General features: G+C 58.4%; 1 protein-coding gene across 1 annotated transcript in view; it reads right to left on the bottom strand.

Annotated features, from left to right (window-relative positions):
• IGSF21 (immunoglobin superfamily member 21) overlaps positions 1 to 9,643 on the bottom strand; it is a 235,192-nt gene extending 225,549 nt beyond the window's left edge. Inside the window, exon 1 of the mRNA XM_045998080.1 lies at positions 9,446 to 9,643. Within this exon, the coding sequence (XP_045854036.1) occupies positions 9,446 to 9,515 (70 nt within the window). The 5' untranslated portion in view covers positions 9,516 to 9,643. The remainder of the gene's footprint in view (positions 1 to 9,445) is intronic.
• Positions 9,644 to 12,404: the final 2,761 nt, after the last annotated feature.

Genomic DNA, 12,404 nt, shown 5'->3' on the forward strand with positions numbered 1-12,404 from the left:
CCTCACCTTTGCACTTGGTGACATGGCGGGGAGGCAAACATCACCCTAAGAGCAGCAGCCATTTCTCACATGCCTCCTGTGTGCTGGGCACCGAGCTTGTGGTCTCCTCATGGTAAGTCACTTACCACACCCAGCTGTCCCCACCCCACCAGGCCACCACGACGAGCTGGGGCTCAGTGGGAGAAGTCGAGGCTGAGATTAGTGAAGGGTTCCCTGAGTTCACGTGCTGGATGAATGGTGGAGAGAGGGTCTGAGCCTAGGTCAGACGCTGGTGCCCATGCTCCCTGGAGAGCTAGAAGCTTCTCCCCAGGAAAAACTATTCCCATGACTCTTGGTTCAAGCCCAAGGTACATGCTCCCGCTGCAGCAGCCGCATGCCGGGCCGTGTGATCTTGGCGGGGCCTGGTTTTCCTCCCTGCCAGGTCTGGACACGCCGGGTAAGATGGAACGACCCCACTGACGGCACTTCTTCCTTCAGGCCATTGTCTCTTTGGGCCCTCCAGAACAACCATTTATAACCCAATGGAAGTTCCAAACAGTTTCCAGCTTCAGGTGGCCCAGAAAAACCAATTCGTCTTCCTAGAGCGCTGTTCTGGGAATGTCATTCTTCTCTCTTCAACTGCTCCCTGCAGTCCCCGGGCTCGAATCCAGACCCCCAGCCCCCGGCACACAGGCCTCCGCCAACAACGCCAGCCTCATCTCCAGCCTCTCACCGGGCACCCGATGCTCAAGTGAGGTAAGCCGGCTCATTGCCTCTCAACCCTTTACGCACCTAGACAGCCCTCTGACTCCTTCCTCCAGGCCTTTGTGCAAACTGTCCCCTTGCCCGGGACACCCTCCTTGGCCATCAGGATGCTCTCAATCCCTCAGAACCTTGCTGGGCCACTCCTTTAGCCCCCGAAAAATCACCCATGCTATCCCTGTATTGGCTATTTATTACACACGATCGTTTCTTGTTCTCAAATGAGTCCAGGCTGTGTGGGGTTGCCAACAACCTGAAATTCCTTGAGGGAGGTCTCTGCCAGCCTAGCAGGAGGCTAGGGCAGCTGCTCCATTCGTGGAAGTGACCAGAATCCCTGACTTGGCTCCTGAGTCCACCTCCGGGGGAGGGAGAAGAAAGTGTGAGTCCACCTGGCCTATGAGACAGGTGGAAGGAAGGAAGGAAGGTCAGAAGGGTCAGGAGGAAGGGAGGGGCCAGGGGTTGAGGGCAGGTTACCTGCCAAGGGCTCCCACGTGGAATCTCATGTGTCTCAGGACACCCTCCACTTTCAAAAGATAAGGAAACTGTGACTCAGAAAGGGAGCGACTGGTTCCAGTATATTCTGCTAAGAAGTGGCCGTGTTGGGACTTGAACCCAGTTCAGATGGAAACCCGAGTCCATTAACCCCAGCTGGCTGCCCAGAAAGACAGCGATTGAGGAAGGATGAGCCTGCCCAGGGCTGTGCTGCCAAAGGCTAACAACCAGCTGCGGATTGGGGGGACCTCTGCTCTGGAGTGTCTGCCGATTTCCATGGTGTAAATACTCCTGCTATGGTCGATTTCAGGCCACCAACGGGATCCATTCAGAGTCTGGAGAGCAATGTGCCAGTCAATGCCTAGGTGTGAGTCCAGCTCTCCCCCCAACCCCCACGACAAGTGGTGGGACCTTGGGCAAATCACAGTCTCTCCAAGCCTTGTTCCTCATCTGTCAGATGAGAAGCACAGGACCTCCCAAAGTTTCTGGGATGATTTAATAGGGCAGAACTCGTGAACAAGGTTGGCACAGGCCTGGACACACAGAATGTTTCCTTCCTTCCTTCCTTGGTTCCTCCCATGCTTTCTTCCCCAAACCCCCACTCATCCCCAGGCAAGGACAGCACCCCTCCACAAGGAGAAGCCAGAGGGAACAGGAAGCCCTTTGGACTTCCTACCATATTCCCCTGCTGACTCTTCCCCAGATGCCAGCCGTGATGCCAGTGTGAGTGACGGTGACCAGTCACAACGGGAGCATTCTCACACCAGAAAGTGCTTTCCAGAGGTTATTGGTCCGGGCTGGGAAACAGGCCCAGGTCTGGTGTCTGAAACTCAGATTCGGTAGGGGAGGGGGGGATCATCCACTCATTCATCAAACATATCCTGAGGATCCGCCCAGAGCCAGGCCTCGTGCCAAGGCTGGGGTGCAGGGATGCCCGCCCTTGAGAGCTCTCGGTTCAGCAGGGACACCAGCCCTAAGGCATCTCCAGCCCCAGAGGAGGGTTCTTCTAACACAGTATCGCCCAAAGTGCTGCTGTCAAGACTTTTAGGGGACACCTGAGTCAGCGGGGGCAAGGGGAGGAGTTATGGAGGGCGGGGAAGTAGGGGACAGAGACTGGAAGGAGGTTTATGTGGCCAGGGGCTGTGCTGGCTAAGGGCAGAGGTCTCTTCTCCAAGCCAAGAAATGGTGAAAACTGGGGCAGGGACAGACAGGGTGAAGTTTAAAGCCAGAAACCTCTGAGCAGGCCAAGATTGTGGAGCAGAGAGACAGTTAGCTCTGGTCTCCCCACTGTTTGGCCCGGACACACCAGCCTCCTTGCCGATGGACTGGGGACGTGACACCCTTCTGGACAGCAGTGGAGGAGAGAGAACCTCACGTCAGCAAAGTGCCTACGCATCCAGCCCATAGAGCATACTTTCTGGTCGGTGTACTGGCCTGAAGGCCCCTGGGAGTTGGCCTGTCCCATTCCGAAACCCTGTGGGCTCCGTGAGGCAGCACAGTCGTTGGCGGAGGGAAGGAAGGCTTGGCACGCAGCCAACAAACCCAGACCCCACTTAAGCCACTTCCCACCCCCGGCACGATGTCTGGAACCAGCGTCTCTGCCCTTTGGATGATCTGAGAGAACAGGCTCGTAGTTCCAGGAGTGGAACTTTGCCAAAGGGAAGTTCACCTGTGAGTCCAGCCCAAATTTCATGTGCTGTTCATCTTTCCGTGCGTGTTTCTGTAGGAAGTCTCTTCTAAACCAGGACACCCATGTCTGAAGGCCAAAGATGGTTTATGCACCCGAACAACCAAGCTTCACTGAGAACCCACTATGCTTTTTATGGGGAAGACTCAGTAGCGTACAGACCGGCCAGGGCCCCCTGCCTTCATGGGGCGTCCCAGGGCAGGGGACAGGAGGTTCACGGCAAGACTGACTCCATCCCCGCATCCCACTGAGAGAAACAACTTGCATCTCTACTCGGTTGTTGGCGAGGGGCAGCGCCAATGCCGTGGACCTCCCAGGGAAGTCAGGGGGTTGGTGGGAGGATCAATCACCCCCCAGCTAGTGGACCAGGAGCTAACCCAGGCTCTGAGGCTCATGGTGCCTTGGAAAGGGATCAATGGGGTCCTTGTTTTGCAAGCAGTAGAAACCAACACTGGACAGCTCAAGGCCCCCAAAAGTAACAGGTGGAACATGGAAGTTTCTGGAACACGAGGATAAGCGGAAGCCCCAGGCACTGGAAAGACCTGTGCAGTTTGGGGCACAGCAACTCTGGCACAACCACGGTTAAAACTGTCATCGGCACAGCTCGCAGGACTGAGACAAGAGCTTTGCATGTAAGGACTTGTTCCATCCTGCGAACACCCTGGAGGGTAGGTCGGGTCATTATTAGCCTCAGGGCACCAGAGAAGTACAGTTCCTTGGGGACTCCCCACTGGCAAAGGGGTCCTTTACAGGGGTTCTCAGTCTTCCTCTGCTCTGGGTCCATATCCGGGCGAGTGTCTGATGGGATCCTCTTGGGGTGGCTTACCAAGATGGCAGGCAGTGTGCATGATTTCCAGCACAAATCTAGCAAGTGGCCCGTAGATGCAGGAATGGCTGTTCGATCAGATTCCTTGCCTGGGGGCTGCAGTGTCCTTTCCTGCCCCTTGGAGCTGCTGCTCTGTGTACCTCCAGCTCCAGCCACGTTGGATTTATTTGCTCCATCCACAAAATTTAGCCAGGAGGTCTTGGTGATCATGTGCACCCCCTCTGCTCCCGGACCCCACTGAGAGCGTAAAGGTGGGTTCTGGGACCTCGTTCCCCTGCTCCTTCCCGGGACCTTCATCCTGAAGGCAGACAGCTCTTAGGAAGTGATGCTGTGTGTTTCTCCACTGCTGACATTTGTCTTTTTAAAACAGAAGGCTTCGCATCCTCTGGCAAGTGGAGGGAGACTGTTGTATTCCTCCTTCCAGTGATGAAAAACTAGTTTCTCCTCTCCTCTGGGAGCAGCAGTGTCTCTGGATTGCTTCAGACCTGGGTTTGAAACTCCCATCTGTTGCACTTAAAAAGAGATCCCGAGCCTCATTCATTATTTAAGGAAGAAAAAAAAAAGAAGCCAAAGAGAGAGAAAGAGGGAGGGAGAAAGAGAAAGATCCCGGGCCTCTCGTCTTCAGCTGCAAAAATGGCTAATGGCACAGATTACCGAGAGCTTTTACTGCATAAAGAACATTTAATAGGTGTGCAATAAATGGTAGCTATCCACGCTATGATTCTTGTTTCTCCCAGTTCTCAACCAGTCTCTGGGGAGGCCAGTCTTGAGTTGCATGGGTCCCACCACACACAACCCGACCCTCCAGCTCTTTGCTCTCGCTTTCCCTCCCGCCACATTGTCCTCCTTCGCCCTGAGCTTTTTAATGTCCTCTCTTTATTTCAAGGTCTAGCTCAAGTCCCCCCTCCCCTGGGAAGCATCCCCTGGATCCCTCAAGGAATCCCTCTTCCCCAGGATCTTCCTGCAGGGGATGTCAATCATTTGGCATCTAGCAAGTGTTAACACATTTCCCCCTGGACTGCCATTCATCTTCTGGGGAACATGCCCAACCTCTCTCACCGCTGGGAGGAGGATCGAAGTCTCTTTCTTTTCCGATGTGCCCCGCCCACAAGGGATGCCCATTCATTGTCCTGACAAGAGGAAGGCTTAACAGAGACAACCCCTTCTCCCATCTGCGCAGAAGCACACACTGGATAATTCTATCTTCGTGAGGGTTTGTAAGGAGTAAAACATCCAGACAGGGAACTACACACTAAACGGTCCACGTGGCCAGAGCCGAGGAAGTGCCTGAGTGCTGTCCCCACTGGGAGACACCAGGGCACAGAGGGCGAGACTCAGCCCTGCATCTGCATTTCTGCTCACCAGGCACTGACCTAGTGGCCTTGGACGAGTCACCTGACCTCTGCAAGACTCAGTTCCCTCATCAGCAAAACAGGGTTAGTTTTACCTCTCTGTGTGGTTGTTAGGATTAAACGAGACGAGAATGACGAACCGGTGAGAGTTCAGTAAGGGTCGGAGATGCAGCCCCTTCTTCCGGCTCAGTGAAGAATCCATTTTCCATTAAGTGGTAAACACCATAAAGGCAGGGACACCCCCACCGTGTTCAAGGTCATGTTCCCAGTGCTTAGCACTGTGCTTGGTCTGGAGGTGTTGCAGAGGTGGGTAGGGTGGTAAGCCAGGTTAGACATCTACATGGAGCCCAGGAAATCCAGCGAACAGAACTAACCAGTCTCTTCTTTGTTAGGCTCTTGATTTGGCTTTTGCCTTCCAATTTGGGAATTGTATAATTCCACTGTAATCCAGAAACCCGAGGACGCCACTTCCACGGCCCCAGTTGTGTATGAGACAGATGTTATGGAGAGCTGAGGGTAGCCAGGCCAATCTAAGGCATCACTGGTAGTTTGCCTGCCCCTGCCCAAGGGATTCTCCAAGCTGGGGTTTAGGGACGGAACCCTGGAAGGAAAGACAGCGCTTGGGGCTGGGCCAGGCAGGAAGCTGGAAGGAGCCACTACTTCTGTCATTAACCAATCGTGAAACTCTGAGCCTCAGTTTCCTAGTCTGTGAAAAAAGGAGCTTAAGCCCATCTTGCAGCTGCCTGAGGCCTGGGAAGCGGCCAGCACGTGCATGGCACACTGCCGCTGAGCCACACAATTGGGGCTATTGAAACACCAGACTCCCTGCCAGATATTAGGAAAGAAGCAACCTCAGACTGTTTCAGGAGACTTGTGCGTAAGGATCACTCCCCGTGGAGTTTCATCACTCGCAGGAACCCAGGCAGCTCTCCCTTTGCGCCTGCTATCTTGCCCAAGGCATTAGGATTTGGGGGGGGGGGGGTAATCGTCAGTTCCTACTCTAAAAGGATCCTCCAGCTAAAAAATAGGAGTTTTCGGACCCACTGAATGAATGATCGTGGAGGTCGCTTCCAGCTTGAACATTCCCTGCACTTAAAAAGCGAAAACTAGCTCAACATCTCAGGAGAAATTTGAGTTTGCGGCTGGGGTGGGAAAGGGGAAGGATTTATGGATGGGGGTGTGGCCAGGCGGGGGCGGGGCGGCTGGGGGAGCAGGGGCGGGGCGGCTGGGGGAGCAGGGGCGGAGCAGTCGGCTCTGGGCTCGGCCCAGCGCACCGTGGCGCTGGGGGGCGGGGGCTGACAAGGAACCCAGGAGTCCGAGCCCCCGCCCCGCGCCCTGGGCGTGGGGTGGGTGTGGGGAGGAAGGATAAATAACTTAAAAGTCGGCACCGCAGCCCGGGCGGGCACAACCCCCGCAGTCTCAGTGCTGCGGCAGCCTCGGCCAGCCCTCCCACCCACCCACCTGCTGACACGCGGCTGCGGAGACAGAACTGGCAGGGCCACTGGCTGGGGACCTTGGATCACCCCAACCGAGCTTGCCCACCCACTACTCTTCGCCGAGAATTTCCGGGGGCCCAAGGAGGCAGAGCCAAGAATCACTCTCTCCCCTACCTCCACCCCACCCCCCACCTTGCCAGTGCCCTCTCTTCCGGGCCACTGCACAGACTCAACTGCCAGATTTCCTTCCCGGAAGTGCCCAGGCAGGGGAATCTGGGGCCCGAAGACTTGAAAACGCCTCGGGGGCTCCTGGGTGATCTGGGAGAAGAGAGAAATTGGGGTTTCTCTACTGCAGAGTCAGATATTGGGGAGGGTGAGTTAGGGGCAGAAACTATGTCCCAGCCAATCCTGTGCGCGGCTGAGTCTTCTCCCAATGCACAGACCCACCTCTCCAAAGTTGAGCCCCCTTGTCTGCGACCCTTAGGGGCACAACAGGTGAGGGCACGCGAGCCATGCCCCTACTCAGGAGTGACCACCACCGACCCGCCCCCCCACCCTCCCGCCAAATGGAAGGCGTGTTTCGGAATGCCTGCCCTGGATTCTACCCTCTCCTCCCTCCCAGGTAGCCCCGCTGGCAGGTGGCCCGGCTAAGCCAACGGCCAGGTGTATAGTTCTTGCTCATATCCTGGAAGGGCGCCCTCCTCTGGCAAGCCGGCCTCTTGCATCTCCTGCTGACCCTTTCCGTACTCCCGCCCCCTCGTGCGCACAGACTTGGAAGCGGGGGAAGGAGGGACCCCACCCTCAAGCACTCTCTCTTCCTCTGCGGAGAAGAGGGCCCCCCGGTGGCGCAGAACCCCTGCCTGCGCCCCAGTCTCGGAAAGTTTCCCCTCCGCGATCCGAGTCGGCGCTTTTTCTTCACCCTGAGCCTAGGATCGCGAGGCCACGCCGGCTCCCCCTGCCCCAAAACTCCCAACCTCCGCGCCCAAGCCCCTGCCCCCCCCCGCAGCCTGCAGGGGCGGGCAAAGGGGGTGGAGGCGCTGGGAGGCCGGGTCAGCTCTCCGCAGCCCTGCAGCCCAAAGAACGCCGCTTGCGGGTTCTGAGGAGAGCTCTCAGGGTGGGGTCCTGACAGAGTCGGTTTCCCAACGTAGCTTTAACAACAGTCGCCACCCCCTGTGGCGTCTGTTCTGCACATTCAGGGAGAGAAAGGGTGCTCCCCTCCGGCCCCCAAACCCTAATCCTTTCTCCCTGCAATGTCCAGGTGAGGGCTCCAGCGCCTTTCAACAAAGCCCGGTGGCCGGCGCTGGAACCGGGACCCCCTCTCCCATATAACCTTTCCCTCTAGAGGCATCCGACGAGGGAGCCCTCACCCCAAATTTGGGGGGAGATTCTGATCCACTTTGGAAAGTGTCTTGCTCCAAGGGTAGGGGGACAAAGTACGGGCCTGACATTTCTTCTGGGTTACACAACCCCTCCCCCGCCCTCTGCCTGAGAGACCACCATTTAGACTCAAATTCTGCAACTTCTCCCATCTGCAGACCCACCACTCTCCAAGGACCTGGGGGCTGAGTTATTTTAGGGGGACACCCCTTCCTGCCAGGCACTCTCAGAGCCTGGTGAGGCACCTCCAGAGAGGGCAAGGCAAACACCAGGACAGAGTTGACCCCCTGCCTTCATCACTCAGTTGGGCTAGGGGCTGAGATCCTCCTGGCCACAGTGGCTACTTTTTGGCACCCCGCACCCCCATCACCATGGAGCCAGGTTGTAACTCCAGAGGGGCCAATTCTAGGCACTCAGGTTTGGCACTAGGCTCAGCGGGGAACCGGTGACAAGGACCCTCTGGTCCCCACGCCCTCGACTCTCTGGTCCCGCCTCCATCCTGCTGGGCTCCTAGCCCAGGTGTTGGCTCACTGCCGGAAAGGTGCCTGGGTCGCCAGGATAGGCTCCAGCACCATTTAAGACCTACCAGACGGCGGTGCCGGGAACGAGGCACTGAGGCAGCCGCGATCCCTGGACCCCGGAGCTGCGGAGCCACCAATCGCTAGCTCTGGGGACCCCGCTCTGCTTCCACCTCCTCCCAGCTGGTTCAGTCTAGCTGAGACCAAGTCCATGCGGGACACACACACGGCTGCTCACACCTTCTCTGCCCCCGGACGCATCCATACCTCCCTCTACACTAAAACCACACGCTCCATCGCGGGCACACACACTCCCGGCCCACCAAGCAACACAACCCCCACGCGCCTGCACCTCCACACACCCCAGATCCACGCACACTCCGGCCCAAGTGTCACATCCCCTCTCCGATGCACGCACAATCGCCCCACACACAGCAGTAGTCATCCTCTGCCACACATCCCTAAAGAGACCCGCACACTTGGGACCCGCGAGAAACGCCACACCTCGCATACTCACCACCCTTCAACACGTTCACACATACAATGACACAAGCTCTCACACTTCACACCTCCCCTAGAAGCTGGCACCCGCTCACACCCCCAAACACTCTGGCTCACTCTTTCTCACACGCACACCTTCTCCGTGGAACTGACACAGACACTCAAACACCCCATCCGCACACTCACATCTCTAAATGCACTCCCGCACACAGCTCCTTCCCGGACACCCTCACCCACAGACGCAACAAAGGCACACGCTCGTACACACACACACACACACACACACACACACACACACACACACACGCATACCCTGGCACAGACCCACGAGCGCTCTCGACGGAGGAGACCTCCTCCCTCTGTCGCCGAGCCGAGCGACTGCGCGGACCCCCACGCCAGGACCGGTGCTCGCACCCCGAGCCTCTCCGGGGCGCCCGGGGCCCGCGCCCTTCCCCGGCGGCCCGCCCCCGCGCGCGTCCCCCACCGGGGCTCCCGCCGGGCGCCCGCGCACTCACCGCGCGCCAGGTCCAGGATCGCGGCGAGCAGCAGGCAGGCGCAGCCGCCGAGGCTCGGGGCGGCTCGCATGGTGCCCGGGAGCTGGCGGCGGTGGCGGGGCGGAGGCGGTGGCGGAGGCGGCAGATCCCCTCGCCATGGGCTCAGGCGCGCTCCTGCCTCCGGCCGCCGGCCGAGACGATGGCGGGCAGCTCCGGGCGCCGCGGGGGCGCCCCCATGCCGCCGCGGCCGGGCAGCCGGGGCGCCGGGCTCGACTCGGCTCGGGCTCCGCGGGGCGCCGCGACCCTGCGCTCCGGCCGTGCTCCGGGCGCGCTGCGGCTCCCGGCTCCCCCGCTGCGCGCGGCGCCCACCGCGGCCCGGAGTCGGCTCGGCTGCGGCGCCGGAGTTTGGAGCCGAACCGCGCTCTCTGCGCCTCGCGCTCGCCTCTCCCGGAGGCGCGAGCGCCCCCCTCCCCGCGCCCTCCCTCCGCCCCTCCCCCTCTCCCCGCCCCCCGCCCTCCTGCCTTTCCCTCGCCGCGCTCTCCGCTGTATTATACAGACTTTTCTTTAATCCTTTCTGGGCTGTTCGGCTCTCGTCTGCTAAGCCGATTTATTGCAGGGAGAAGGAGAGCTCCCCCCTCCCGCCCCCTCCCCCTTCTCCCTGTCTCCCACCCCCTCCCTCCCCCGGGTTCCCCTCCTCACAAGTCTCCCAGTCCTTAGCTCTACCACCCACCCCCAGCTGGCCAAGCACCCCTGGCCCCCAGAAGCTAGCTGCGTCTGATGCCCCTCCACCTGATCCCCTCCCTGGGCTCATACCCCCCACCCCCAGCCGGATGGAGGGAGGCAGCCTCCTTTGAGAGCAAGCTGTGCCTTCCACGGAGCGGAGCGGAGCAGGCGGGGTGTGGCCCCCCTGACTGGCCCTGCACCTCTTAATGCTCGTAGTGGGCAGGATTAGGGGCATCAGTCTTCTGAAACTTCCCAAATTATGAACGGCTTCCCCCAGGTACCAGCAAAATTGTTATGTTTTGTCCTTTCTTCCAAGAATAGCCACATTCTTCAATCCAGCCAAGAATGGTTAAGGAACTGGTTGTTTCCTCCTGGCAGAGACCACATTTTCACCTTTTTGGCAGGCCTGACACTTTTTCCCCAAAGAGGGTTGGAGTGAGTGAGGTTTGGGGCTTGTATCTCATTACACACACACACACACACACACACACACCACTGAGCCTCAAGTCTGGCTGTGAGCCTTGACTTGAGGTCCCCTGGGAGGGGAGAGGTACTCCAGCCCTTGGGGTGGGCTGGGGGCGGGAGGAGGTTAGATGGGGTTCGGGCCATGGACCTTCACACCTGGCAGGAAATCCACCCCCCCCCCCCCCCCCCCCCCCCCCCCGTAAGCCAAGGCCCAGAAAGACCATCACAGCCAGAGGCAGCACAGGCCTCTGAATCCAAGCTTCTGGGCTCCTGACCCAGTGTTCTTTCTAGAACATTCTATGGAGAAATCCCAACTTCCTTCTCTGTGGAGAATTCCCAGCTCTGTCAGGTTTGCTGCCTAAGGGTTTTTGCCCTATTTACCTGGATAGGCAATGGGTACATAGGCAGTAGCATCTCTGGCAGCCCTTTGAGGGGGTGCAGGGAGTGAGCTGGGTAGAGGGTTGGCCAGCCCTGTTGCAGAGATGCCCCAGGGCGGCAGCGAGTAGCTCCATCTGCCCTCTTCAAGCCTCACCTCGGGGCTTCCTAAGGCAGCCTTGCTTCAGCTCCCGCCCACCCACCCAGGGGAAGGAGCGATTTGCATTTATGAAGATCTGAAAACATACGTTCACCTGACAGGCTTTAGAATGATCCTCTCAGTAAAATAATAATAATGATCGTAATAAACCCTTATAAATAGGTGTTTGATTACAGTTTGTCCCTACGTGGGTATTTTTTTTTTTTTTTTGAATCAGACTAATTGGCTGCCAGGCTGATTGGGCTGGATGTGGCGCTAGCTTAGGTCCTTCTCCCTTCTGCTGGCTGTTCTTCGCGCCACTTCGTCCCCACCCACCCAGGTCTCCTCTTCTCCAAGTCGCTGAGGGTCAGCTTGGGGGTCACCTCTCCCCCACACCCTCTCTTTGGGCTGACCCCGCCACGTCATGGGGCGCCATCCCTGACTGCTCTCTCCCTGCCCCTCCACCTTCCCACCTCTGGCGGAGAAAAGAGCCAGCAGAACCCAATCCACCCCAGGCGCTCAGCCCGCCCTGGAAGAGCCCTCCCGGCCAGCCAGGGGAGCAGCAGCGACCTAGGAGGACCCTCACGTGGGCTCGCTGGTCTGAGTTTGGCCAGCAAATGTCAGGCATCACGGTGTGGGCATTCCTACTCTGTTGAGCCAGCGCAAAGCCGAGAGCTGCCAGGCAGGTAGACAGGCAACAGTTCGCCAGGTGAGCACCTGCGTGGGCAAGGCTTTCCTGTCTGTGCTGTGGGAGCCTGGGCATTAGAGAGGAAATTCAGACTGGGTGGGATTCCAGACCTCCACCCCACCCCCACCACCACTGTGATGCCTCCTTCCAGCCTTGGTCTGTACCAGCTGGGAGAGAAATTCCCAGGGAGCAGCAGAGAGGGGCTCTAGAGTCCCCTCCCTGATGCCAGCTGTCAGTGATACCCGGTGAGAGGCTAGCAAGGAGGAAGAGAGCCTGATAGCCAAAGGAGGGTTGCCTCCTAGGGCTAAGGATTGGGCCAGGGCAGGGTCGGAAGATCTCCATGAATCCTCCTTCAGCACCAGACTTCCAAAACATCCTCACTCTCTTGTAACATCACCCTGTATTATAATCATAAGTCTTCCTGGCCAGTGCCTGGCACACAGTAGGCCCAGAATAAATAGTTGTTGGAGGGAGGGAGGGATGGAGACTGGGTACTTTGTCCTACCCACTCTGTTCCTTGCTCCTAGGGCACAAGGCCCTGACTTAGCAATGGCTAGCAGGCATCCTGTGGCAGTGAATCTTTTCAAAGA

Source organism: Meles meles, chromosome 1, assembly GCF_922984935.1.
Source record: "Meles meles chromosome 1, mMelMel3.1 paternal haplotype, whole genome shotgun sequence".
NCBI lineage: Eukaryota > Metazoa > Chordata > Mammalia > Carnivora > Mustelidae > Meles > Meles meles.